Source organism: Geotrypetes seraphini, chromosome 1, assembly GCF_902459505.1.
Source record: "Geotrypetes seraphini chromosome 1, aGeoSer1.1, whole genome shotgun sequence".
Taxonomy (NCBI): Eukaryota; Metazoa; Chordata; class Amphibia; order Gymnophiona; family Dermophiidae; genus Geotrypetes; species Geotrypetes seraphini.
The window spans coordinates 83,462,106-83,489,184 of record NC_047084.1 but is presented as its reverse complement, the minus strand read 5'-3'; the positions used below and the strand labels follow the sequence as shown (position 1 = coordinate 83,489,184).

Here is a 27,079-nt window from a genome sequence, read left to right as displayed (position 1 = left end):
TTAATGGTAGAAAGTTTCCATAGAATAAGAAAGCATTTTTTGACTAGAACGTTAGTGTGATCTTCAAAAGTCAGGCTTCGATCTAGGGTGACGCCAAGGATTTTGGTTGTAGGATTAATTGGGTAGGCTGATCCATTTAGGGCTCCTTTTACTAAGGTGCGCTAGGGTTTTAACACGCAGAATAGCGCACGCTACATTGCCGTGCGCGCTAGACCTTAACGCCAGCATTGAGCTGGCATTAGTTCTAGAAGTGTAGCGCACGATAATTTCCTGCGTGCGCTAAAACTGCTAGCACACCTTAGTAAAAGGAGCCCTTAGTCTCAAGGAGGTGCTCACAGGGTTCCACAATGTACTGTATTTTTCGCTCCATAAGACGCAACCTAGATTTAGAGTAGGAAAACAAGAAAAAAACTATTCTGAACCAAATTGTGTACTGCACCCAGCCCCCCTCACTCCCTGCAAGGCTCTGCACCCAACCCCACACTGCTTGCTAGGCTCTGCACCCTGTCCCCCCCTACTAATTGTAATGCAATTTTTTCCTTTCATTTTTCATTTTTTCATTTTTCACAGCAGATATAAATTCTCAAAACTGACACATTTCGATCACTAAATTGAAAATAAAATAATTTTTCCTACCTTTGTTGTCTGGTGATTTAATTAGTTTCTGATTGGACTTCCTTCTGACTGTGCATCCAACATTTCTTTCACAATCCAGCCCTATATGCTTTGGGTCCAGGTCTCTCTCTCTTTTCCTTCTGCTTACCCTCCCCAGATCTCCCTCTCTCTCCCTCCTCTGTTATGATCTTGCATCTCTCTGTTCTTCCTCAGGGTCTCTTCCCCTCTGTCTCTTCTGTCTGCACCTCCCATAGTCCAGCATCTGCCTCCTGTCTTTCCCCTTTGGTCCAGGCCTCTCTCTCTGTCTTTCTTCTGCTTGCAACCTCCATCACATTCCAATGTTCAGCATTTGTTCTCCTTTCCTCCAGGTCTTTCTCTGCTTCTCTCTCTCTCTCTCCTTCCTTCCTCCCTCCCTAGTCTAGAATCTTTCCATCTCTCTGCAGTATATATCTCTCTCTCTCTTCTCTCTATGCACCACCAAGTCCAACATCTGCCCCCCCCCTTCTGCCTCCCCTTCGTTTCAGGTTTTTCCATCTCTCTATCTTCCTTCTGCTGACATTTGGAGTGTTTCCCCTCCCTACCCCCTCTAATCCAGCATCTGTCTTGTCTTCAAGTCTGTTTTCCCGCCCCTCCTCAAGGTCCTGTGGAAGCCTCTTCTCACTCACACCCCTCCGGTGACCAGATCCAGCATCCTGTCGGGGCCCTCGTGACAGGCGGGGCTTTACCTCCAAGCTGCTTCCCGCACCCAACGAGAGAAGTCGTCTTCCATTCTGTGTCCGCCGCTGAGCTAATTACAGCAGCCTGCAGAGCGAACTTAGGAGACTGCCATTGGCCTTCGAAGCACATTGCTTCCGCCGCAGTCCCATCCCTCCTCTGACATCAGGGGCGGGACTACGGCAGAGGCAATGTGCTTCAGAGGCCAATGTCAGCCTGCTAAGTTCACTCTGCAGGCTGCCGTAATTAGCTCAATGGCGGTCACAGTGCGGAAGATGACCTCTCTCGCTGGGTGCGGGAAGCAGCTTGGAGATAAGGCCTTACCCATCACGAGGGCCCCGGCGGGACGCCGGATCTGGACACTGGGGTGTGACGGGTGAGAGTGAGAGGATGCTTCCAAAGGACCTTGAGACAGCTAGGCGCTCACTGACGCTAGAGAGAGCCATATCGGACTCGGGCATTTAAAAAGGTACAACGGGATGGGGTGGGATGTTTTTTTTTAAAAGTATCTTCACTGCATAAGACTTATCAACATTTCCACCCACTTTTGGGTAGAAAAAAAGTGCATCTTATGGAGCAAAAAAATACGGTATGTGCTTTTAGCTGAATTAAAAGGAGATGTTCCAATGAATGTGTTTTTATTTGGGGGGCCAAAGATATTGTGCTATTCCTGCAGGATCCCAGTACCATAGCTGAAACCCAGGTCAGGAGAATAGTGCTGCTTACAAACCACCTCACAATCATCGTTATTCCTGTGGCCCATGATTACTGAGCAAAGTCGTGGCTTAATTTTCCTGGGCCACAAGTATAGGTTCCCCTAGGCATCTGGACCCAAGATTTAACCCCAGTCTATCCATGACCCTCCCATTTCTACACTGACTTTTTAATTCATGCATAAAATGTAGGCATGGATCTCACACCTAAATTTATGTGCGTGGAGGGGCATAATCAGAAGAAACGTCTAAGTCCGTTTTGGCCCTAAGTCGCAAGTTGCCCAAAGTCGGACACAAGAAAAGGTCCATTTTCGAAAAATATATCCAATATATATATATATATATATATTATATATATTTTTTTTTTAATCGTCCAACTGTACATCTAGCCGTCTGATCGCCCAGACCGCTAAGTCGTCCATTTTTATACCCCATTTTCGTCCCAAAATTCGTCCAAGTCACAAACGCCTAGAAAAAGACCTTTTTGGTGTGGTAGGGGCCAGAAAAGTGATGGACTGGATACCCAGATATGGCACCAGAGTAATGGGGTACCTTACAGGGCACTATTGTGACCATCACAAAAAGGGTCCCACATAAACATCTCACCACAACAACTTTATAGGTCATAATGAGTCCCCAAAACACCCCCAGAATCTACTAGACCCACCTGTCTACCACTCCAATAGCCCTTATGGCTGCAGGTGCCACTTATATGGCATTACAAAAGGGTTTGGGGTTTTTTTGGGGGGTACACATGTTTCACCATGAATGTAATGATTAGAGTGGCTTATGGGCCTGGGTCCTTTATTTATTTATTTATTTATTATTGATTCATTTATTTAGCCCGTCCTCCCAAAGGAGAACGGGTTACAAGATTACATTCACAGTATAAGTAAGACAAACTTTGGTGGGAAAAACAAACTTGGTGTAAATAGAGGTATAAATTTTGACTTGTGATGTGAACTCTTCCCCCCATGCAATCCGCTAAGAAGATCGACTGTCGGCTCCGGGCGGCTTTCCCGCAGAGGAGAGAATCCTGCATTCACCGTGGGCCTCATCTGGGGCAGCCTCCTTGGAGCGGCTGGGGCACGGGCAGTGTGTCTGGGAGGGAATGCATGGATGGGAGAACATCGCAGGGGAGGAGACATAGGCATCCTGGGACTGTCTGCCAAGTCTTTTCCCTGAAGAAGCCCTTTCTGGAAACGTCAATCGCTCCTCCTAAACTTACTTGCTCCACTTCATCACTGACGCTGAAACCGTGGATTGAAGACAAAGTTTTATTTTATTTTCTTTCCAGCTTATGATTTATCTTTAATCTTAACTATTGTTTTGCCTTTTGTCTTTGTTTTGTTCTATTTCTATCATTTAAATTTCTCCAGAATTCTACTGTTCAACGGCTCCCCCTTCTGCTTCTATTCCTTTCTCTCCTCTCTTCTACCTTCCAAAGTATTTAGATCAATGCTGTCTTGTTAAAATGTTTATTTTATTTTTATTTTTCCTCTAACTCTACTTTTCACTTCTCTATTACCCTCCAGGTACTTTAGTTAGATTGTGAGCCTTCGGGACAGTAAGGGAATTTTTCAAGTACCTTTCTTATTTCTAATCTTAATGTATATTTTCTGTAAACCGCTTAGAACCTAACGGATGTAGCGGTATATAAGAAATAAATTACATTACATTTTACTGTATAGTCATAACATGCAGATTTGGAGATATAGAGACAGTGGACATAGGGTGTTTTAAAAATTGCAGTATTTTCCGTATGGACATAGCCTAACATAAGATAAAATAGCTTTGTAGGTTTGTGCCATTGAAGTATGGTGAGTTTTTGGCCCAGTGGTTCGTCAGGGATGCAGATATAAGCTAAGGAGCTGGGTTTGTAAAGAGGAAGGTTTTCAAGGCCTTCATGAAGTTCCATAGACTGTTTAAAATCTGACAGTTGGGGGATGGTGTGCCATAATCTGGGTTTGAAATGGGAATAAGATCATTTCTGGGCTGTTTCAGATGTGAGTGAGTGACCGGGTGGAATGGCTAGCCGTTTTTCTGCTTGGGTTCTCAGTGATCGATTGGGGACATAAATTTGTAGTTTTGATGCTATGTAGCTTGGTGTCATCTTGTGGAATGTCTTGAAAGCTAGAGCCAGGGCTTTAAAGATGCATCGTTTTTGGATAGGCAGCCAGTGCATGGATCTTAGTGCAGGAGTGACGTGGTTGTGGAAGCCCAGGTTTTTCAGGAGTCAGATTGCAGCGTTTTACATGCCTTGGAGAAGGGAGATGGTTTTTGTGGGTAAGCCTACTAGTAGCGTGTTGCAATAGTCTAAGCGGGATAACACAAACGCATATAGTAGCTGGGCAAAATCATTCTCAGTAAGCATGGATGCATTTTAGCTGGCATAGGTAATAGAAACATGAAGACACTAATTTTGATACATGATCTGAGAGCAACAGGTTTGAGTCGAGAATCACTCCCAGGCTGCGGATGTTGTCTTTAGCTGTAAGGGTGTCAATCCTTGTGTATCCAGAGAAAGTTTGATTTTTGATGCGTTGAGTTGTAGTTTGTGTGCAGTCATCCAGTTCTTTATTTCAGTTATGCAGCAATGAAGTTTTTTTTTTTAATTTTAGCGTCTCAATGTTGACCTAGGGGAAGGTAGAGCTGTATGTTGTCTGCATAAGAGTGAATCTTGATTTGATATTTTTTTCTGCGATGTCGAGTACTGGTTTGACGTACAGGTTGAAGACGAGTGGGGATAGCAATGCATCCTGGGGTATTCCGTAGCAGAGAGGTTTTGGTTCTGATAAAGAGGATCCTAGTAATACTTTCTGAAATCTTTCTTTTAAGAAGGAGGAGAACCATGCCAGTGCGACATCACAGATTCCAATGGAGTGTAGTCTGGATAGGAGAAGTGAATGATCAATAGTATCAAAGGCAGCACTCAAGTCTAGTAGTATTAGCAATGCATCTTTACCTTCATCGAGGATTTTTCAGCTGTCATCTACAATGTCTAGAAGTACCGTTTCTGTGCTGTGGAACTTCCTGAATCCTGATTGGAAATTGGAGAGGGTGGTGTTAGTTTCCATGAAGTCTCGCAGTTCTGTGAGTACTATCTTTTCTAGTACTTTTGAGACAAATGGGAGGTTTGAGACTGGTCTATAGCTGCTTGGATTGGGTTTTTTCAGGAGTGGTCTTACTACGGCAGATTTCCAGCTCTCAGGTATTATGTCTGATTGTAGGGAATCGTTAATTAGGGGTAAAATGGAGTTCAGGAATGAGTCATTGGTAGTTAGCAGTGTGGTGGATGGGCACAGGTCCAAGATTGAGGTTGTGGGTGTAGGGAGACTATTGTACCTTTAAGGTCATCAAAGGATACTGGTTTGAAGCATTTAGAGTATCTAACTTGCATGGGTTGTTGTGTTGTGTAGTTTTGGGGATATTTGGCAGGGCTTTGGCTTCTAAGTCTAGGGTTTCTCGTATCTTGGATACCTTGTCCTCTTCTCCATGGTTCACTAACCCACCCCCAAGACCACTTAAGCCATCTCTGTGCAGCTCTACTAGGCTTTCCTATGCCAGGCTGCCAGGTGCTGATGTTCTGGAGGCAGATATGTAAAGTTGATATTACGATTTTTAGGGGTGGGGTGGGGTCAGTGATCACTGGGGCAGTGTGTGGGGGATCTGTACTTTGTGTCTGCAGTGCTTATCTGGTCACTTTGGATACCTTCTTGAGACTTAGACCTGGTTTTAGATGGCCTAAGTCACAATGTCCAGGTTCCATCTAGGCAGTGTTGTAAAACTTTTGGTTATACATGCAGTACGACTAAGTCTAGGGCAGCCGATGACCCACTCATATCCCACCCTCGACACTCCGCCTGACATACCTCTTTTAGCTCTGATCATTCAGCAGCACTGGGAAGGCCTAGCTTGTTTTTAAATACGTCTAAAACCCGGTTCGATTATCGGCACTTGGACGACCTGTCTCACTGATCGTCTAAGTGCCAATTTAGGCTGGTTTTTAGATATATTTCTGTTTCGATTATGAGCCCCATAGCTTTTCATTAAAGCTAATTAGTGCCAATAATTGATTATTAAGCTCAATTATTGGTGCTAATTTGCTCATTATTGAATTAAATTATTGGCCGTACTTCCAAATTTGTATGCACAATGTTTCATGCTTTTTATAGAATGTTCTGCCCCCACTTTATGTGGGCATTTGCTAAGTTTCTTGTATAAGACCTAGTATAAGTGTATGCTAAGATGTATGAGTAAAGGACTAGAACAGGCTTTAAACTGAGAGGAAGGGGAAAGCCGACAGTCGACCAAGCGTCGACGATTCGGAAGAAGGTATCCCGTGAAGATACTAAGGGGAAACAAGGCTGGGAAATAATAGCAACAAGGGACAAATTACAGGAGTCGACTAACCCAGAAGAGGAGGTTAGAAAGATTGTAGCAAAAGAGAAGACACTAAAGACCGAAGCACAGGGAAAGGAAATGAAAACAACAAAATGCCAGGATCTAAATTGCATATATACTAATGCAAGGAGCCTAAGAAACAAAATTGGGGAACTAGAAACCGTGGTTAATGCAGAAAACATAGACAACATTGGAATCTCTGAAACATGGTGGAATGAGGAAAGCAAATGGGATACAGCACTGCTGGGGTACAAGCTCTATCGCCAAGACAGGCCAGGACAGAAAGGAGGTGGAATAGTCCTATACATAAAGGAAAGCATACAATCGACAAAAATGGACACAGCGGAGATAAACAACGAGCTGGAATCGCTATGGGTTAAAATACCGGGTAGGAAAGGTCATGAACTAAAGATGGGCCTATACTATCGTCCACCCGGGCAAACCGGAGATATCGATAAAGAAATGGAAGCCGAGATGAAACGAGAATGCAAAAGCAGTTACACAGTTATTATGGGAGACTTCAACTACCCCGGGATAGACTGGAGTCTTGGAAGCTCAAGATGCACTAGGGAGACAGAATTCCTGGAGGCTACACAAGATTGTTTCATGGAGCAGCTTGTTAGAGAACCGATGAGAGGAAATGCCACTCTGGATCTAATCCTAAATGGGTTAATGGGACCTGCAAAGGAAGTGGAAGTAGTGGGACCATTGGGAAACAGCGATCATAATATGATCAAGTTCAAGGTTTAAGTAGGAATACTGAAAGGAAAGAGAACCATAGCGACAACTTTCAACTTCAGGAAAGGAAACTGCGAAGCAATGAGGGAAATGGTAAGGAAGAAACTTAAAAACATTTCCAAGAAATGGCAAACGATAGAACATGCCTAGTCTATTTTAAAGGACACGGTGAGCGAGGCGCAAAATCTGTACATCCCCAGATTCAGAAAAGGGTGCAAAAAGAGTCGAACAAAAGACTAAAATAGTGAAGGAAACGATAGGCAATAAGAAAAATACATACAGGAAATGGAAAAAGGACAAAACTGAGGAGAACTGGAAAGAGCACAGGAAGTATCAAAAAGAATGTCACCGTATGGTTCGAAAAGCCAAAAGATAGTATGAAGAGAGGCTAGCCAGGGAGGCATGAAATTTTAAACCATTCTTCAGATATGTTAAAGGGAAACAGCCCGCTAGGGAGGAGGTGGGACCGCTGGACAACGGAGACAGGAAGGGAGTAGTGAAGGAGGAGAAAGAAGTCGCAGAAAGACTTAACATGTTCTTTTCGTCTGTATTTACGAACGAAGACACAATCAAATACCGGAACCTGAGCAATTCTTCAATGGAAATCAAGCAGAAAAATTAACATCCATGGAAGTGAGCCTTGAAGATGTGCGCAGGCAGATTGAAAAACTAAAAACTGACAAATCCCCAGGTCTGGACAGAATCCATCCAAGGGTTCTGAAAGAATTAAAGGGGGAGATAGCGGAACTACTGCAGCAAATTTGCAACCTATCCCTGAAAACAGGTGTGATCCCTGAGGATAGCCAACGTCACGCCCATCTTTAAAAAGGGATCAAGACGTGACTCGGGAAACTACAGACCGATGAGTGTGACCTCGGTTCCTGGGATAATGGCGGAAGCACTGATAAAAGAAAACATCGATGAACATTTGGAAAGAAACAAACTTCTGAAAACAAGCCAACATGGTTTCTGCAGGGGGAGATCGTGCCTAACCAACTTATTACACTTCTTCGAAGGAATTAAAAAACGGATGGACAGAGGAGACCCCATAGACATCATATACCTTGATTTCCAAAAAGCCTTTGACAAGGTGCCTCACGAGCGTCTACTCTGGAAATTGAAGAACCATGGGGTGGACGGAGACATACATAGATGGATCAGAAACTGGTTGGCAGGTAGGAAACAAAGGGTAGGGGTGAAGGGCCACTACTCGGACTGGAGGAGGGTCACGAGTGGTGTTCCGCAGGGCTCGGTGCTCGGGCCGCTGCTATTTAATATATTCATAAATGATCTAGAAACAGGGACGAAGTGTGAGATAATAAAATTTGTGGACGACACCAATCTATTTAGTGTAGCTCGGACCACAGAGGACTGTGAAGAATTGCAAAGGGACTTGAACAAACTAGGGGAATGGGCGACGAGATGGCAGATGAAGTTCAACGTTGAGAAATGTAAAGTATTGCATGTGGGAAGCAGAAACCCGAGGTATAACTATACAATGGGAGGGATGTTATTAAATGAGAGTACCCAAGAAAGGGATAGGGTCACTAGGGTATGGACTTGAATGAGCAGGTCAGTAGAGTGACAGTATAATTACAATTATACTTTAGGGGGTCAGTAGACTTAAGAGGGTGGGTAAATGGTGTGGGCAGACTTGATGGGCTGTGGCCCTTATCTGCCGTCATCTTTCTATGTTTCTATGTTTCTAAGAAAGGGACTTGGGGGTAATGATGGACATGACAATGAAGCCGATGGCACAGTGTGCAGCGGCCACTAAGAGAGCGAATAGAATGCTAGGTATAATCAAGAAGGGTATTACAACCAGGACAAAAGAAGTTATCCTGCCGTGTATCGGGCGATGGTGCGCTCGCATCTGAAATACTGCATCCAATATTGGTCGCCATACCTTAAGAAAGACATGGCGTTACTCGAGAGGGTTCAGAGGAGAGCGACACATCTGATAAAAGGGATGGAAAACCTTTCATATGTTGAGAGATTGGAGAAACTGGGTCTCTTTTCCCTGGAGAAGAGGAGACTTAGAGGGGATATGATAGAGACTTACAAGATCATGAAGGGCATAGAAAGAGTAAAGAGGGACATATTCTTCAAACTTTTGAAAAATAAAAGAACAAGAGGGCATTCGGAAAAGTTGAAAGGGGACAGATTCAAAACAAATGCTAGGAAGTTCTTCTTTACCCAACGTGTGGTAGACACCTGGAATGCACTTCCAGAGGATGTAATAGGGCAGAGTATGGTACTGGGGTTTAAGAAAGGATTGGACAATTTCCTGCTGGAAAAGGGGATAGAAGGGAATTAATAGAGGATTACTGCACAGGTCCTGGACCTGTTGGGCCACCGCGTGAGTGGACTGCTGGGCACGATGGACCTCAGGTCTAACACAGCAGAGGCATTGCTTATGTTCTTATAAGTGTGCTATGTGTACTTAAATCCCCAAAGGGCTTTGCTTCTCCCAGAGAACTAGGCTGCATCATCAGAGCTGAAACCACGCCCTTCTTCTCCAGTGTGAGAGAGAACAGTTGCCATTTTTGCAGCCCACATGGCTGTATGAAAACCTGATTCTCCCACCAGTTTTTTTTACCCTTTATTTCTAACAATCACAGCTTAGTTTTATATCCAAGTCTGGAGAGCAGTGTTATTTCCACAATGTGTGAACACACTCCCAGCGCATTTTGGATAGGAAAGTTGGTAGAGTGAGAAGATTCTGTGACAGAGTTGAAGAGCCTTGAAATCATCAATTATGAGTGTTTATTCTTTATTTTATGTTATTAAAGAAAGTTGCTTAACAAATACAGTTTGCCTGGTAACACTAAGATTATTGAACTAAGGGTTAGTTGAATTGGAGCCTCTTACAGATGCCAATATAACTCAGAGCAGTCCTTGCTTTCAGCACAAAAACCTGAGCAAATCCATGGAAAAGACTGTACAGTAAGCTGTAGCTGTATAGTGAGATTCAGTCAACACATAGAATTCTGGTAATAGACTTCAATTCAGTAACATCAATGCACGTTTTCATTCTGGACTGTATATCAGGCTGGTATAATATCTGCAGTGTAGACCAGTTTGTCTGGATTCTTTTTACCCTATTTTAGTAAGACTCCTTATCATGTTTGTCCTTTTGAGGATTCCCCATCTGCGCAGAGTTACGATTCATTATTGTTTTCAGTTTTTAATCCACGTGTTTTTATATTGGGAGTTTTAGGGACCCCTGAAGAAGACAACATTGTCGAAACATGGACCATGTTGGGTCCATAGTTCCCAACGGTTTGGGTCCTAGATATATTTTATGTGGATTATGAATTTTGTATATTTTTAAATAAAGCCTGCATCTTGAACATCACCATCTCCACAGTGCTTTTGTTTTTGCTGGATTTGCATTTTCTGTGAGATTAAGGGTCAATCTTTTGCTTGTTTTCCTATATACTGATATTTGTGAACATTTGCTTTTTTCTGATCTGAAGAAGAAGAAAGCTCATCATAAAATGCATTGAGTTAGTACAATAAAAAATGTATTACCTTATTTCCTTTGATTTTTTTTTGTTGTTTGTATTATTTCTTTATATTACCTTGAAAAGTGGACTAACACGTCCACCACACCATTTCACTCATAATTAAGTACAAAATTGGGAATATCTCAATGATACTTTCTCTTGTTTGTGCACAGTTTGTATAATCTGAAAAAGCTGGTAACCATGATTTTGGGATTTTTTTTTAATACATTCTCACAAAGTTTCTTCTTCAGGGATATTTATCTTCATCTGCATTGACTTGGGATACTAAACATGCCAGACTTGTTGAGAAATCCTTGTTAAAATGATTCTCCTGAAACTGAAGGGTAAATAATCTCCTGCGGGTTTAGTCAAGGTTTGTTGACTGCAAGCTCTGACAATTGCCGGTAGGCCTCATTGTCATTCATTCACATTCACACAAACTTTAGTTTTGGGTTTTGGTTTGGGTTTTGGCTTCAGCTTCAGCTGAAACCAGGTGATAAGTTTCACCTGCAGTTACAGTTTTGGCCAAAAGTGTTTATTTAGACAATTTTCGTAGCAGTCTCGGTTTCAGCTAAAACTGAAAATAAAAGGTTGTTTCAGTAAGTCTGTATTGTGTTGCTCATTGAAACATCAGGAACACTAGGGCCAATGTTAGGAGAACACCTCCTAATCCCCAATACGACTCAAATCCAACCCCTTCCAATAAAAGTCCCAACCCAAGCCCTCATCTAGTACCCTCTCACCTCTGACTCTAGGGCATTTAGCAGAGATTTTCCCAGTTCATCCTGTCTCATTGGTGTCTGGGGTCATAATGGTGCCAAAATCTTCTAACAGAAATGACATTTGGTGCTGATCTATATAGTTTAGACAGGAAGTTAGCTAGGCAGTCCCTTACATTCAAAAAGATTGAGAAACTTTTGTACTAGGGAATGTGCCAAAATATTGGGCAGCAGTTTTACAGTAAATTTATGAAAGAAGTTTTTCAATCAATAAACAGTTATGCTGCAAAATTTCTTGCCAGAGGATATAGTCAAGGTTAGCATTTTAAGTGGATTTAAAAAAAAAAGGCTAAGCTGAGGTTCTGGAAGCTAGGTACCTTAAAAATCATTAGTCAGGGAGATTTAGGGATTGGCACCTCTTACGTCTGTAAGTGAGTAGCAGGAAACTAATCACACCATTAATATCTGCTGGATACCTCAGGTGGATTCAAGTTGATCACTAGACTCAGTGGTCTATCATGGAATGGCACTTCTCATAACCTTACTCAAAAAAATAATTGAGTGTCAAAAAACAAATAATTGCTTTCTTTTTGTAGAATTATCAAAATAAAATATGAAACTTGTTGGTACTATATTTATTGAACCCAGTACCTTTGATTCATCTGCTACTCTTGAAGAACTGCAGCTGGTGGTTAGAGCTTCAGCCTCAGCACCCTGAGGTTGTGGGTTGAGATCCCATGCTGCTCCTTGTGACCCTGGGCAAGTCACTCAATCCTCTATTGCCCCAGGTAAGTTAGATGGATTGTTAGCCCACCAGGACAGTTAGGGAAAATGCTTGAGTACCTGATTGTAAAGATAACTTTGATAGGTGGTATATAAATACCTTAAATCCATAATAATAAAACCCTTAGCACGCATGCGCACTTCAAACCCCATGCCTCTGTTGCCTCCGTGCTTCTGTGCCAAGCATGCACAGTAGAAGGAGCCAGCGGCGGTTTCCCTATCGCCCTCCCTTGGTGACGCTGGCTCCTTCTACTGCACATGCAGAGGCACAGAGCCAGTGGCAATCACCACGGCGTCAACTCCCCCCTCCCGCCCTCACTGTTTAACACTATTTTTACACAGTTCAAAGGTATCCATATATCTGTGTGACTCAAAGGACCAAGGAGAGCACAAAAATAATAACAGGGAAGCAGGCATACCAATGCTTAGCATCCGGACTGTGGTTGGTGGTTGTTCAGGCTAGGGAGGATGGAAACGACTAGCAGGAGGCAAAAGGAGTGATTTAAGGGTAGGTGGGAGAAGGGGGCTGGAGGTGAAGCATCAGCGCACAAGAAAGACAGACAGACAGATAGGCAGGGGGCATGGAGAGAGACAGAAAGAAAGACGGGGCAGGGAGAGAGACAGACAGAAAGAAAGACAGACAGCAGGCAGGGAGAGAGATAGAAAGAAAGAAAGACAGACAGGGGGCCAGGGAGAGAGACAGAAAGAAAGACAGACACACAGAAAGACAGGGGGCAGGGAGAAAGACAGAAAGAAACACAGAAAGATGGAGCAGGGAGAGAGACAGCCAGAAAGAAAGAAAGGCAGGCAAGACAGAAAGAAAGAAGTCAGGGGGAGAGAGACAGAAAGAAAGAGACAGGGGGCAGGGAGAGAGACAGAAAGAAAGAAAGAAAGACAGACAGACAGGGGGCAGGGAGAGAGAAAGAAAGACAGACATACAGAAAGAAATGCCTAAGTCTACACATCTATTCTAGCACCCATTAATGTAACGGGCTAAAAAACTAGTAAATAAATAATCATTCCTCAGTACCGATGCTGAGTTATAGTGTCCATACTTTCAGAGATTATAGTTTGTTACTTACATCCCGCTTTTATCCAAGGCTGATTATATCAAAACATGCATGTTTAAAACATAATACAAAATTCACAACCATCACAATAAAAAGTCAAATTGCTGCTTTCATCTGACAAAAAAAAAAAGATGGCGATAGGCACATGTTATAAGGCTTCCACTTTTGCCTTGTTTTAGGACATCCAGGTTCCAACCGAGATGGTCTCCACAAAGGTATTTTCTATTGGTTTGATTTTATAATAGGACACCTAAGTGTGAAATTTTAAAAGAAATCTATTTTATTAAGGCAAAGTACAGTAGGGGGGAAAATTCTAAAACTCACGCCTAAGTTAATTGAAAAACACTGTTAGAAATGGCATAAAATGGAAGGTTAAAAAACCTACCAGTGCCTAAATAAAAGGTGCTGGAATCACGTCTACATAGGTGCTTTAGGCCACTGAACATCTGGTTCAATCAGAGACCTCTTCCAGTGCATCACAGGGTGCACTGGGAAGGGGTTTAAGGCCGTGATTGGCCCAGGATGCATCAGGAAAGCGGCCAAAGGCCCTGATTGGCCCAGGTGCCTAAGGCTTCTCCTATGGGAGGGGGCTTAGGTACGTGGGCCAATCAGAGTCATGGGCTCCTCTCAGTGCATCCCAGGGTGCTCCAGGAAGGGGAAGGCCCACCATTTTGATGAGGCAGGTCTGCCAAAAGGTGGGAGTGGGCATTCCGCCTGCTGATTTTACATCAAAGGAACATGGGTGGTATGGAGGGGGATGTAGGGATGTCGGGGAAGTGGAGGGGGGGGTCGCTCTCTGGAGGGGTATTGAGGGGATCTGTGGGTGGGAGGGATGGAGAGTAAGAGGAATTGGGGATCTCCCTGACAGTTCAGCTAATTGTGGCAGGGGAATCCCCGATCAGCTAAGCTGGCAGTACTCTTCGGTTTTGGAGTCCTGCCGGCTCAGCTGATTCCTCTGCCTTGATCAGCTGTTGCCAGGCTGTGGACTATTGTTGGGATCCTCCAGCAAAGATAGCTGCCAGAAATATAGACACGATTCTGTAAAGGGCGCTGTCACGTGATTGACATACGATCGGCGTCCGCTTTTAAGGCAGCCGCCAACATGGGCGTCGGTTAGAGAAACAGGGGTTAGGTGCCTAATACTATAATCACCCCTACATCTGGACCTGCGCTGAAGTTGGTACGAATTTGTCCATGCATTCTGCGCTGCCTCTGCCCTTCCCAAACTATACCCACAGGAATGTCTACATTAAAGTTAATTTAATTTATTTAATTATTTATTTATGTTAAAATTTGTCCACCGCCTAACCTAAGCAGTTTCCAAAACTGCGTAAAAGATCTTACTTTCTGTGACTCTCTTATAATAAGCTGCGGTAGAGGTTTCTACCTTGGCCTGGGTTGCTAAAGGCTCTGACGCTCATAGGAATTCTATGAGTGTCAGAGCAGTATTGGAGTATTAAAAAAAACAGACAGACCTGTCAGTAACACAATTACCTACCCACAGGTTAGCTTAAGTATGTCTATTTTCAATGTTAGCTATTCCCATATAAAACAAAATAAGCTACTATCTTTTTCTAAACAATAGATTTACTTGCGGTAAGAGTCAGGCGTATCATAATCGTAGGTCATCAGATCATAGGACCTCTTATAATTTCCATATTATTTCAGGTCCACGTCCTGACTCCAAATTTTAATCATCTATGCCTGCCCCATCCTAACTACCTCACCTATTTTGTGTTAAAAAAAACAAAAAAAACTCTACAGAACCACATCTGCAGGTGTGTGCTTCATGAGCTGTATCGTCAAAATATATTATATAATAATGAAAACCCAAATGTTAAATATAACCCCTCGAATTATATGTGAAGAGGGAAAGCAACACTTATCTCAAACGGTATAACCCATGAACCAGCGCTGGTTGAGAATGTACAACTCCCAATGCTCTTCTGACAGGAGAAACGGGTGTTTCAATCTGTCCAAAGCAGATCTTCCTCAGGGGGTAATAACCAACCAGGGTTGCCCCTCATAGAATTCTTATTTCAAAACATTACCGTTATGGTCTAGACTCTAAAGGCAAGCGCAGCCGTGCAATGTAGTTGCTTTGGAGAACTGCTAATGAAAGATAATCATCTCTCATTACGAGTGCCCACCACAACTGTATGATTTTGCTGTTATTTAGAATCAAACACCTGCAGATGTGGTGAAATAGGTGAGGTAGGTAGGATGGGACAGGCGTAGGTGATTAAAATTTGGAGTCAGGATGTGGACCTGAAATAATATGGAAATTATTAGAGGTCCTATGATCTGATTATCTACGATTATGATACGCCTGTCTCTTACCGCATGTAAATCTACGGTTTAGAAAACGATAGTAGCTTATTTTGTTTTATATGGAAATAGCTAACATTGGAAAATAGACTAACCTGTGGTAGGTAATTGTGTTACTGACAGGTCTGTCTGTTTTTTTTTTATTCATTTTTTTTTTCCGTGGCACAGATATTTTGCGTGTAATACACATGCAAAATATCTACTCCATTAAAAAAAAGGCCAATCAGTCCCAATGTACTTATCTTCCTAAACAAGGTGTGAGCATTTACACCAGCTCAATGGCTGCCATAAGTGCTCATGCCTAAGCGCATATGTGTATATATACCTGGTTACATTAATATTTTGTAAGGAAAGTAGATGGCTACTATCCTTTATAGAATATGCACCAATTGAAAAACTTCTGGGCACTTATGTATAGGCAAGAAGTTGTTAGTAACTGATCTCTTAACTGGAAGACTGAGGTATATTCCTTTACTCCTTTGCGGATTTTCCACTTAAGAATGTTTCATTGTTGACGTGTCGATCACTATTATTTGAGATACAGAGGAGTAGCAAGAGAATCGAACCAAAAGAAAACTTAAATGATGAGAGGAAAGGCAGAATAGGGGAAATACAATATGATAGAGATGTTTAAATCCAAAATTTCAAAAAATGTCGCTCACCAGCAATGGGTTACCACAATAAGATCTAACATTAAGATATATAACAGGTGGAGAAAAAGCCTCAAAACCATGTATCACGCAGCAATCCTTGATGATTTTGATGGCCGATGACAATAAGAACGCCAGCTGAAAATCATCAAAGATTGCTGTGTGATACGTGGTTTTGAGGCTTTTTCTCCACCTGTTTTATATTTTAATGTTAGATCTTATTGTGGTAACTCACTGCTGGTGGGCAACATTTATTGAAATGTTGGATTTTTTGTCACTATGATAGTGTTCTTGAGAGATGTTTAAATACCTAGGTGGTGTAAATGCGCATGAGTTGAGTCTCTTTCATTTGAAAGGAAGCTCTGGAATGAGAAGGCATAGGATGAAGTTAAGAGGTAATGGGCTCAGGAGTAAATCTAAGGAAATACTTTTTTACAGAAAGGGTGGTAGATGCGTGGAACAGTCTCCCGGTAGCGATGGTGGAGACAGAGACTATGTCTGAATTCAAGAAAGCGTGGGATAGACACGTGGGATCTCTTAGAGAGAGGAAGATATAATGGTTACTGTGGATGGGCAGACTGGATGGGCCATTTGGCCTTTATCGGCCATCATGTTTCTAAAAAAGGTATCGAGGGCTGTAACATCTAAAGAGCAGCAGATACAACTCTGAACAAAAGGCAAACAGAAGTGTAATCTGCATGGAGTGGCATGTACAGCCCCAGCCACCTTACTGTGCTAACTAGATGGACAATATTGATCTTTATCTGTCCTTGTTTACTGTGGTACCAATATTATTATAGAACAGGTATCAAAAATAAGGATCAGTTTTTGTAGCTCAGTGTACAGTATGTAGTTGCAAACCCTTTGAAACAAAAAACAACATATACAGTACATATCTATCTTATATCCTAATTCAATAAATTGTCAAATGAAAGCCCATGTGTACAATATATGTTCACCTTTAAAATGTTTTATTTCACTCTTTGCTTCTATATGAATTTGATTTTTCAAACATTGTGAACTTGATTATCCTGGAAATAGTACATACTTCCCTGAGTCAGCAAAAATATGTATATTCTTTCCAATATGTCTCTCAAGAAATGAAATGGGAATTCTGTCATCCTTCCCATTCAATCTTCAGTCTTCGTTGAGTTCACCAGCAAAGAGGTCAATTATTTTCATGTACAGTTCAAGAAGAATTCTCAGACTCTATTGTGGTAAGCTTCTGGAATGCAATGAAACTATGCTTCTATCTTTTTCTTGCTGATCCTCGGTCCTTTTCCTTAAACCTCTTAAGCCCTCTCTGCTCTCCTTGACACCTCAGAGTCTCAAAAGTACTTTTGCTTCTCTCAGTGCAATTATTGTGATCTCCAGTCCATTTGAACAAGAGTCTGTTCAGATTATTTTTCTTCCATTCCCGGTTTCTGCCTAATGACTCTTTCTTTCTAGTTTTACACAAATAATGTCTCATACACATTCACACTCTTTCTCTAGAGTAATTCATCATCTCTGCCAGAGAGAAAAATTATTGGCTAGACAAAGGCATCTACAATTAACTGCGTCTTAAGTAGTTTTCTGAACATGCCCTTTTCATGGCACTTTCGTATCCGACCCACCAAGGAGTTCCATATCTTAACTCCTGCATAACAAAAAGTCTTTTTACCAGTCTCAACAAGCCTTGGATTCACAGTCGCCTTCAGTAAAGCTAAATTCTCAGAGCGCAATGATCTATTTGATGTATAGCTAAGTACAGTGGTACCTCGGTTTACGAGTGCACTGGTTTGCGAGTGTTTTGCAAGACGAGCAAAACATTCGATCAACCTATCTTGCAATGGTTCACAAGGAATCAACACAAAAGAGTTGTTCAACCTAGTCACAAATCTATTTGACACCACTCGCTACACCATACCTGTGCACAACACGAAGCTACCCTCCAGGAAAGACCTAGTGCTACATATTGATTCTAAAATTAAAAACCTAAGAAATAACTGCGTAAGAAATAACTGCGTAATAAACATCCCTAGTGATCACCTAATAGCTAACTTACAAGACAATGAAATACCAACAAACATGACCTGGAGTTCCTTTCATGATTTAGAATGGAATAACTACACCAGGCTATACAACAAATACTCTAAATCTCACTGCGTCCTGGACACGTGCCCCCCGGAGATTATGAAAATGGCGCCATTAGAATTTACACTTTCACTGCTACACTACCTAGCCCACAACCTAAAAAATGGGAATTTCCTCACTAACAACAGTCATATAATAATAACCCCAATCCCAAAAAAACGAAAAGAATCTTCAGCACTAATAACCAACTACAGACCTATAGCATCTATCCCATTTATTGTAAAAATCATGGAGGGATTGGTTCACACCCAATTGATGGAATATCTTAATCAATTCTCTCTCCTGCATGAAACTCAATCCGGCTTTAGACCTTTATTCAGTACAGAGACGGTTATTGCTGCTATCTTAAACTATTTGCGCCTATTATTTAGCAAGGGCCACAATGCCTTGATCATGCAATTCGATATGAGCTCTGCATTCGATCTGGTAGACCATGGGAAAATGATACAATGCCCAGACGCCATTGGAATCAGGGATGAGGTGTTGAACTGGTTTCGTGGCTTCCTTACATCCTGTACCTACCAGGTACGCTTCAACTATGATCACTCCGATACCTGGAGCAACTCATCCAGGGTGCCACAAGGGTCACCGCTTTCCCCATTGCTTTTCAACGTCTACATGTCCTCATTGGGCGTGCGACTAACCCAACTAGGGATAAAGTTATTCAGTTACGCAGATGATTTTACGATCATCATCCCATTCACTAACTCTATCTCGGAAACCATTCCCAAGGCATCTGATGCCATAAACGAGATGGAATAATGGATGACAAATTTCAAGCTCAAACTTAATCCATTAAAAACAAAATTTTTCATTGCCTCTCCTCACCCGCTTGACAACAAAATCCCACTATGCATCAATGAACTCAATTACCCTATTCAGCTCACCATGAAGATAGTAGGGGTAACCCTGGATCAATGCCTAACCATGAAAGACCAGGTGGACTCCGTAATCAGAAAGGGTTTTTTCACTCTCTGGAAACTCAGATCCATTAAATCTTATTTCGATACATCAGCATTCAGAATCCTAGTGCAATCCCTCGTACTAAGTCAACTTGACTACTGCAATATATCCTATTTAGTAATCTCCCAAAAGAACATACGACGTCTCCAAATAATGCAAAATGCTGCGGTCAGACTTATCTTCGGGCTGAAGAAATTCAATCACGTGACACCTTATTACCGGCAGTTGCACTGGCTGCCGACGGAAGCACGTGTAAAGTTTAAATTTGCCTGCCTCTGCTCCAAAGTACTATATGGACTAGCCCCCAAATACATAATGGACCTTTTCTCCTTTTCCACCAACAAACGCAAGAGAAGCACACATTCAAACTTCGTTTCCCCTCCAATTAGAGGTTGCAAACTGAAAAAACACCATGATCACCTTCTCTCACACCAAGCAGCCTTAAGGGGTAAAGACCTAGATCAACTGCTTTTGCCCACTACCTACGAGGAATTTAGGAAGCGCCTAAAAACACACCTGTTCCTGAAATACCTAAACATAAGAACATAAGAAATGCCATCACCGAATCAGACCCTTGGTCCATCAAGTCCGGTGACCCGCACACGCGGAGACCTAACTAGGTGCTTCCTGATGAAGACCTAGGTGTTCCCAGATGAGATCTTGTTTACCTGTATCCCTCAATGTGATTTGCAAGGAGATGTGCATCCAACTTGCCCTTGAATCCCATAATGGAGGTCTGACATGCTCTTCTGTCTCTCCTCAATAACGGTCCTCCTGACTTCTTACCCTTTTCCTCTCTCCCCTCTTAAGTCCACCTAGAACTTCATGGTTCTGTGATATATATAAACTGTTACTGTTATCATATTGTAATTTTCGCTGTACTTTTTGAATTGCACGGCCTTCTCCCAACAGGCCCACTTGGAAATTTCTTCCAATCTGTATACCTTATACTCTCGCTCAGCAAATTGTATATCTATAATTTTGCTTCCTTAATCTTTCCGCACTCTGTATTTCCTCTGACTATCTGCACATTTTAACTCGCTGAATGTCCAGCTCTCTTGATTGTAATCCGCCTAGAAGTCGCAAGATTGTGGCGGTATAGAAGAATAAAGTTATTATTATTATTATTCTTCATAGCATTAAACTCTTGAGAGATATAAAATATTAATCAAGCAAGAAACGTTGACCATTACCAAATCATTTTTATGCCATAAAAGGGAGCTTGACCTAAAGCACTGCCAGATAAAAGATAAAACTGAAGTAATGCTGCTTTGGTGTTGAGAACTGCAACCTTTAAATGAGGCTATAAGAATTAACAGTGCAAAACCCCTGGGTCAGAATGTAATTAAATGATATCAAACGCATAACTGTTGATGCTCAAAGAGATTTAAACAGGCAGGAGAGCCTCCTCCCTGTCTGAATCACTGGTGACTGCCTAGCCGATGATATTCAGCAGCATTTAACCAGAGTACAAGACAGTACTCACCAGTCATCTTGGAAATGGGCAGGAGAGGGATGTGGGTGTATGTGTTTGGGGGGGAAGGGGGGTCAAAGCCAGAGGGAATCCTGGAGGCAGTAGTATTTAATGCCTCAAGGACACTTCTAGAAGTTACTGTGGCCATTTTATAAAATTAGGAACTATGAGGGGCCAAAGCGAGTGAGATTTATTCCTGCACCAAGGACCACTAGTACTGGTAAGTGGGCCCAAATCTGAGGCTAGGGGTGGGGGTGGATATGGGGTCAGGAGGGGTATCAGAAGCACTTGAAGAGGTGGGAAGAAGGTTTAGAACAGGGGTGTCCAACCTTTTGGCTTCCCTGGGCCGCATTGGCCCAAAAACATTTTTCTGGGGCCACACAAACGCACAAATCAGAGGAGGGAGCCGGCAAGACGGTAAACACCCGGGGACAGCAGAGGAAAACACTGCATTGCCCTCGACCAGAGCCGCACAAAATACTTCACGGGGCCGCAGGTTGGACACCCCTGGTTTAGAACATGGTGTTTGGGAAGGGGAGGCAGGATATGAGGACTTTACTAGTGTGGGTCCTGGCCTATATTCGGGCGAGATTCCTGTCGGCATCTTCCAGTTGGGTTTTCAGGATTTCCCCAATGATTATGCATGAGATCTATGTACATGCACTGCTTTCAATGCATACTCATTGGGGAAATCCTGAAAACCCGACTGGATTGCAGCCCTCAAGGAGGGACTTTGAGATCCCTGGCTTAGAGGGAACAGTGATAAGAAAGTACATTTATACATCGGTGAACCAATGCCAACCTTTTTGTATGCTAGTATTTTATAACAAAATCGTGGCGCCAAGAAATGGTGCTAAGTGCTGAGGCATCATTGTATAGGATTGACCCCCGAAGGCTTCAGTTCACAAAATAATTTTATTACTTGATAGCTTTTGCTTCTTCTACAAAAATACATATAAGAAACTGCAGATGGGAATGCACAAGGACAGGAATCTTTATTTAAAAAACCATATAAATTTGTAATCCTTTAAAAATGTCTCTCATATACATGGTCCGTGTTTCGGAGAAACATTCCTTCCTCAGGGGTCCGAGATGTCCAATGTATCGCATGTCGAGAGTGATGCGAAAAACAACGTAGTAATATGGTCATCAAAATTTTCAAATCCGATGCCGGACTTACCCTGTGAATCAGCTCAGAAGGAGAATTTTCTGCATCAGATTTGAAAATTTTGATGACCATCTCACTACGTTGTTTTCCGCATCACTCTCGACATGCGATACATTGGACATCTCGGACCCCTGAGGAAGGAATGTTTCTCCGAAACACGGACCATGTATGTGAGAGCCATTTTTAAGGAATTACAAATTTATATGTTTTTTAAAAATAAAGATTCCTGTCCTTGCACATTCCCATCTGCAGTTTCTTTCTTCTTCTACTGCAGACTCATTGGATATTTCTTTGTTTTACAAAAAAATACATATAACAGTAATTGGACAGATTCTTCAAAGATGTGTTTTACTTCCTATTTTCTTTTCCAGAGCCCAGTTCTCATTACGTGATTTCCCTGAAAGCTTTCAACAATGCCGGAGAGGGCGTTCCTCTTTACGAAAGTGCCACTACTAGATCTATGACGGGTGAGTTTAAATTAATGCTGCTCGCTTGTGGTTTTCTTCACTACTTTGACTAGACACGCTTAGATAAATAGCAAACTTTCCAACGTTATGAACTTAATTCTATATATAGAACCCAGATTTGGTTGCCAATATAATTGATCACTAAATGCTATTCTATAAACAGCAATCAGAGTTGGGCACAATTTATAGAATAGCATTTGGCATCAGGATCAGCACTCAGTTCTGAGCTTAAGGATTTAGACCAACTAAAATCTGGTGTAAATTCTCAAGCCTAAATTAGATGTGGACTAGAGAATTACACGGGAAAAAAATCTGGCCCCGTCACCGCCCCGTCCCCGGCCCACCATCCTCTGCACCGCCCCATCACCGCTGTTCCCTTCACCGCCCCGTCACCGCCATCCCTTTCACCGCCCCTTCACCGCCACTGGCATCCCATTCACCGCCCCGTCACCGTCCCCGCATCATCTATTTAAGCCTTAGTACTCTAATATTTAGCTTATTCCGTTCTTATAAATCAAAGTTCCTGCTGCTGAACTAGAGATGTGTAAGCAAATCAGCAGCGCCACCATTATATTAATAGGTTGCCATCGTCGTCCCTATCTTATGAAAGAGCACAGGCTGTGTACAAATGTTTGCAAGTTAAAGAACCACTCTCACTCAGACTGATGATACTGAGGAGGGAGTGGAAAACATGAGAGAAGGGCTGTGGGAAATGCTGCTTGTAATGCAATTGAATCAAAATGTGGAGCCACCATGGTGAATCTTTTAAAAAATATATAATGTAATGTAATGTAATTTATTTCTTATATACCGCTACATCCGTTAGGTTCTATCATCTTTTATTGCGAGCAAACCACATAACAAACAAACAAAGGCCAAATAGGAATACATCCAGTCCAAGTTACCGATTACAAAATAATTTTACAATAATAAACAAAAGTAAGATAAAAATATGATACAATACCAAAGAAGTGAACTTTAGAGGCCAATGTTTAAGAGAAAGCAGAAAGAGAAAAATAGATTTGCAGGAGAGTTTTTTTTTCCCCCCCCCCCCATATATTATAACATCCCTCCCCCCAAAAAAAAACCTACCACTATCCCATAATCAGTACAACTCCCCTCACCCAACTTCTACCCACAGAAACCAATTATTTATTCAATATAAGATTATGTTGTTGATGAGTGAGCGTATTCCAGTAGGGCTTCTAGATCGCCTGGAATGCACTCCACGCTTGGACTCTGCACCGGCAGACATTACAAACAAATCATTCTGCCCCAAGGCAGAGGCCTCAATATTTATTTCCAAGTTTCCAAGTTTATTACAAAAATTTGATTAATCGCCTATCACATTTCCTAGGCGATGTACAATCTCATTAAAAATCAGTTGGGGTGACAAATATAACAAACAATATAATTACAGACATTGCTATACATAATTTCTACATATCATTTCAAAGCTAAGGAAGGTTTTTTAAAGGGTTACAATCATTATTAATTTAATTTAATTACATTTAAGGAAGAAACAATAGGAGGGGTAACAAATAAAATTTATATTTAATATATAGAGTAAAAAGTGAAAAGTAAAAAAGTTTTAGGATATAAAATTTATACATTAAAAGCATTAAAAAGGAAGCTCTTAAGTTTGGATTTAAATTTATCTAGGTTCCTTTCCTCTCGAAGAAAAAGTGGGAGATCATTCCAAGATTGAGGAGCTGTTATTGAGAACATGGTGTGACGCCTTGTATTGATAACTTTCAGTGAGGGTATTGCCAATAAGTGTTGATCCTGCGATCTTAACTGTCTCGAAGTATGATAAGGAATTAAAACTCTAAATATAAAAGCGGGGGTTTTAAATAATAATGATTTAAATGTAAGCAGACATATTTTAAATAAGATTCGGTGTGTAACTGGGAGCCAATGTGCTTTTTTGAGAAGTGGAGAGACGTGATCGAATTTTTTGGCTTTGTAAATTATTTTAACAGAGGCGTTATGGATAATTTGCAGACGTCTAATTTCTTTCTGCGATATACCTTTAAATAAAGCACTACAATAATCAATTTTAGAAATTACTAATGAATGAATTAAAATATTCAGAGATTTTGCACATAAAAATTTTGCCACTGAACGAATTTGTCGGAGTCGATAGAAAGTAGATTTGACCACATGACTTATGTGATCATGATATGTTAATTTATTATCAAATATCACTCCGAGAATCCTAATATTGTGAGCCATGTGCAAAGGGATGCCCTTGATGGAGATGGGAAAAAGCATAGTGTTTGTTTTATTAATATTCAGGGCTAGTCTGTTGGAATCTAGCCAATGATGAATTAGATCAAGTTTTCCATTAATTGCTGTTATTTCTTGTAAATTGTTAGGATCAATTGGATGCATCAACTGAATGTCATCTGCGTATGCAAATATAGAAAATCCAATAGATTGACATAGAGTCATAAGTGGAGCAAGAAAAATGTTAAATAGTAAAGGTGAAAGTATTGATCCTTGAGGTATGCCGTAGGGAAGTGAAAAATAATCTGAAGATTAAGTATTTATATACTTAAATAAAGGTCCAGCAGCCCCCACCCTCCCTCCACCTCACCTTATATTCTGAGTTTGCCGGCTTCCTTTTTCCTGAGCCGCACGCGTTCAAAAAGCCGTGCACGCGCGGCTGCGCGAGTCAATCAAACTTCTCCTCTCCTGCAACTTCCTGTTTCCGGTTGTGTCAGAGGAGAACATTGATTGACTCGCGCAGCCGCGCGTGCGGCTCAGGAAAAAGGAAGCCGGCAAACTCGAAATATAAGGTGAGGTGGAGGGAGGGAGCTGGCGGGCGGGCGGTGGCTGCAGGGACCACGCGATCCCTTGATACCTCACTGCGGAGACAAGACCATTCACTGCTCCACGGGGCGGTGAATGGCCTTGTCCCTGTCCCCGCAGCGACTGCTATTTTTCTTTCCCCGTTCCGGCGGGTTATCCGCGGCTAAATGCAGTAGCTGCGGGTAAACCGCCACCGTGTCATTCTCTAATGTGGACCTCCCTTATTGAGTTAAACTGCATACACATTTCAGGAATTTGTCTGATCTGCCCATACCCTCTCCCATGGTCCCAGGACCTAAAGATGTGTGTACAAATTTTAATTCAAGTTTCAAGTTTAATAAAAATTTGATTTGACTGCGAAATCGTAATTCAATGCGATTTACAAATAATGATAAAATTGGGGTAAAAAAGAAAACCACATTAATCAAACCATACGGTTTGAAATAACTTTAGACCAACCAACCACTTAAGGAAAAAAATAATAAATAAAGAGTTAAATACAATTTATAAACAAATAAAAAGGGCGCAGTGATGAAACAATAATCCTGAATATATAAAATTTGCATAACTCAGTTAAAAGCGTCCTTAAAAAACCAGCTTTTCAGGAGACTTTTAAACTTACTAAGTAATTTTTCTTTCCTTATATTGATTGGGAGCGAATTCCAGATTTGAGGGGCCGTGACGGTAATTGATTATTAGTATCCAATTCCCTGCACTGGGGGGGTGGGGCAAATTCATCAATGGACGCTACCGCATTAGCAAGTGTGTGCTAAATGCTAAAGACACCCATAAGTATATAATGGCAATCTTTAGCATGCGCTAATATGGTTAGCGCCCACTGATAAATTCCCTCCTAATTTACTCATTTATGAATTAAATTGCATATTCAAATTAGGTGCATGCCCAAATTTGCACATGTAGTTTTGAGTGCCATATATAGCTGACGCAGTCAATACACCAGAGCCCTTTCAATTCCTATTGGCTTCAATTCCATTCAATTCCTATGGGCTTTGGTGCATTCACCACACCACCATCCCTACCGCATCTTTGTAAAAGAGGCCCTAAGGTCACCTTGTTTTGTTATACCTTTCAAGTGGTTAGTTTACTACTTTCAAACAATTTTTTTATTGAACAAGCCAGAAAAAAACAGATAATGAATACAGTTGTTCAGGAACTAAACAGCATGTATCCCCCGAACCCAATATCCCAGCCCCACCCTCTTCCAACACCCCACCTCCCTATACCCCGCCCTTCATAACAAGATAAATCAGAGTACATAAATGAATAGGGAACTGTCAGAAGAACCAAGCACAAGAGATGACAGAAAAAAAAATGCTGAAGGCATGAGGAAAGAGGCCTGTACAAGACTAAAGTGAAAGCTGGACACTCAGGGCCCTGGACTCTGAGGAGCCCCAAGACACAATGCATAAGACCTCCTCCCCAGAGTCCTGTTCCCTCCCTCCCCCCATGAGAGAGAAAAAAAAAAAAAAAATGATATATTAAAAAAAAAAAGGAAGGACAGACCAAGCCGGGGAAAGGCCATCCCAAAGCCACCAACCACCCACCGCTCAAAGCAAATTAAACAGGCACTAGAATTTTAAGTTCACCAAGAATAAATACAACTATTTCCATATTCCAGATATAAAGTTTGCATCACAGCTACATATGCAAGATTGTGTTTTTTTGAATTTTCTCACTCATGGCTGATATGCCATATTCTTCAGTATTATTTTGAGATATGTATTATTGAATAGATTATTTTGGAGTTTTTCAGGAAAAATTATTTTAGAATATGTGTTTTTGTCAATGTTTGA

At 41.7% G+C, this 27,079-nt stretch overlaps 1 protein-coding gene across 3 annotated transcripts in view; it reads left to right on the top strand.

Annotated features, from left to right (window-relative positions):
• The window catches only part of DCC (DCC netrin 1 receptor), a 906,493-nt gene that overhangs the window by 608,553 nt on the left and 270,861 nt on the right, over positions 1–27,079 (top strand). For all 3 annotated transcript variants that reach the window (XM_033934276.1, XM_033934287.1, XM_033934268.1), the window contains exon 15: positions 22,356–22,451. In XM_033934276.1, the coding sequence (XP_033790167.1) occupies positions 22,356–22,451 (96 nt within the window). The remainder of the gene's footprint in view (positions 1–22,355; positions 22,452–27,079) is intronic.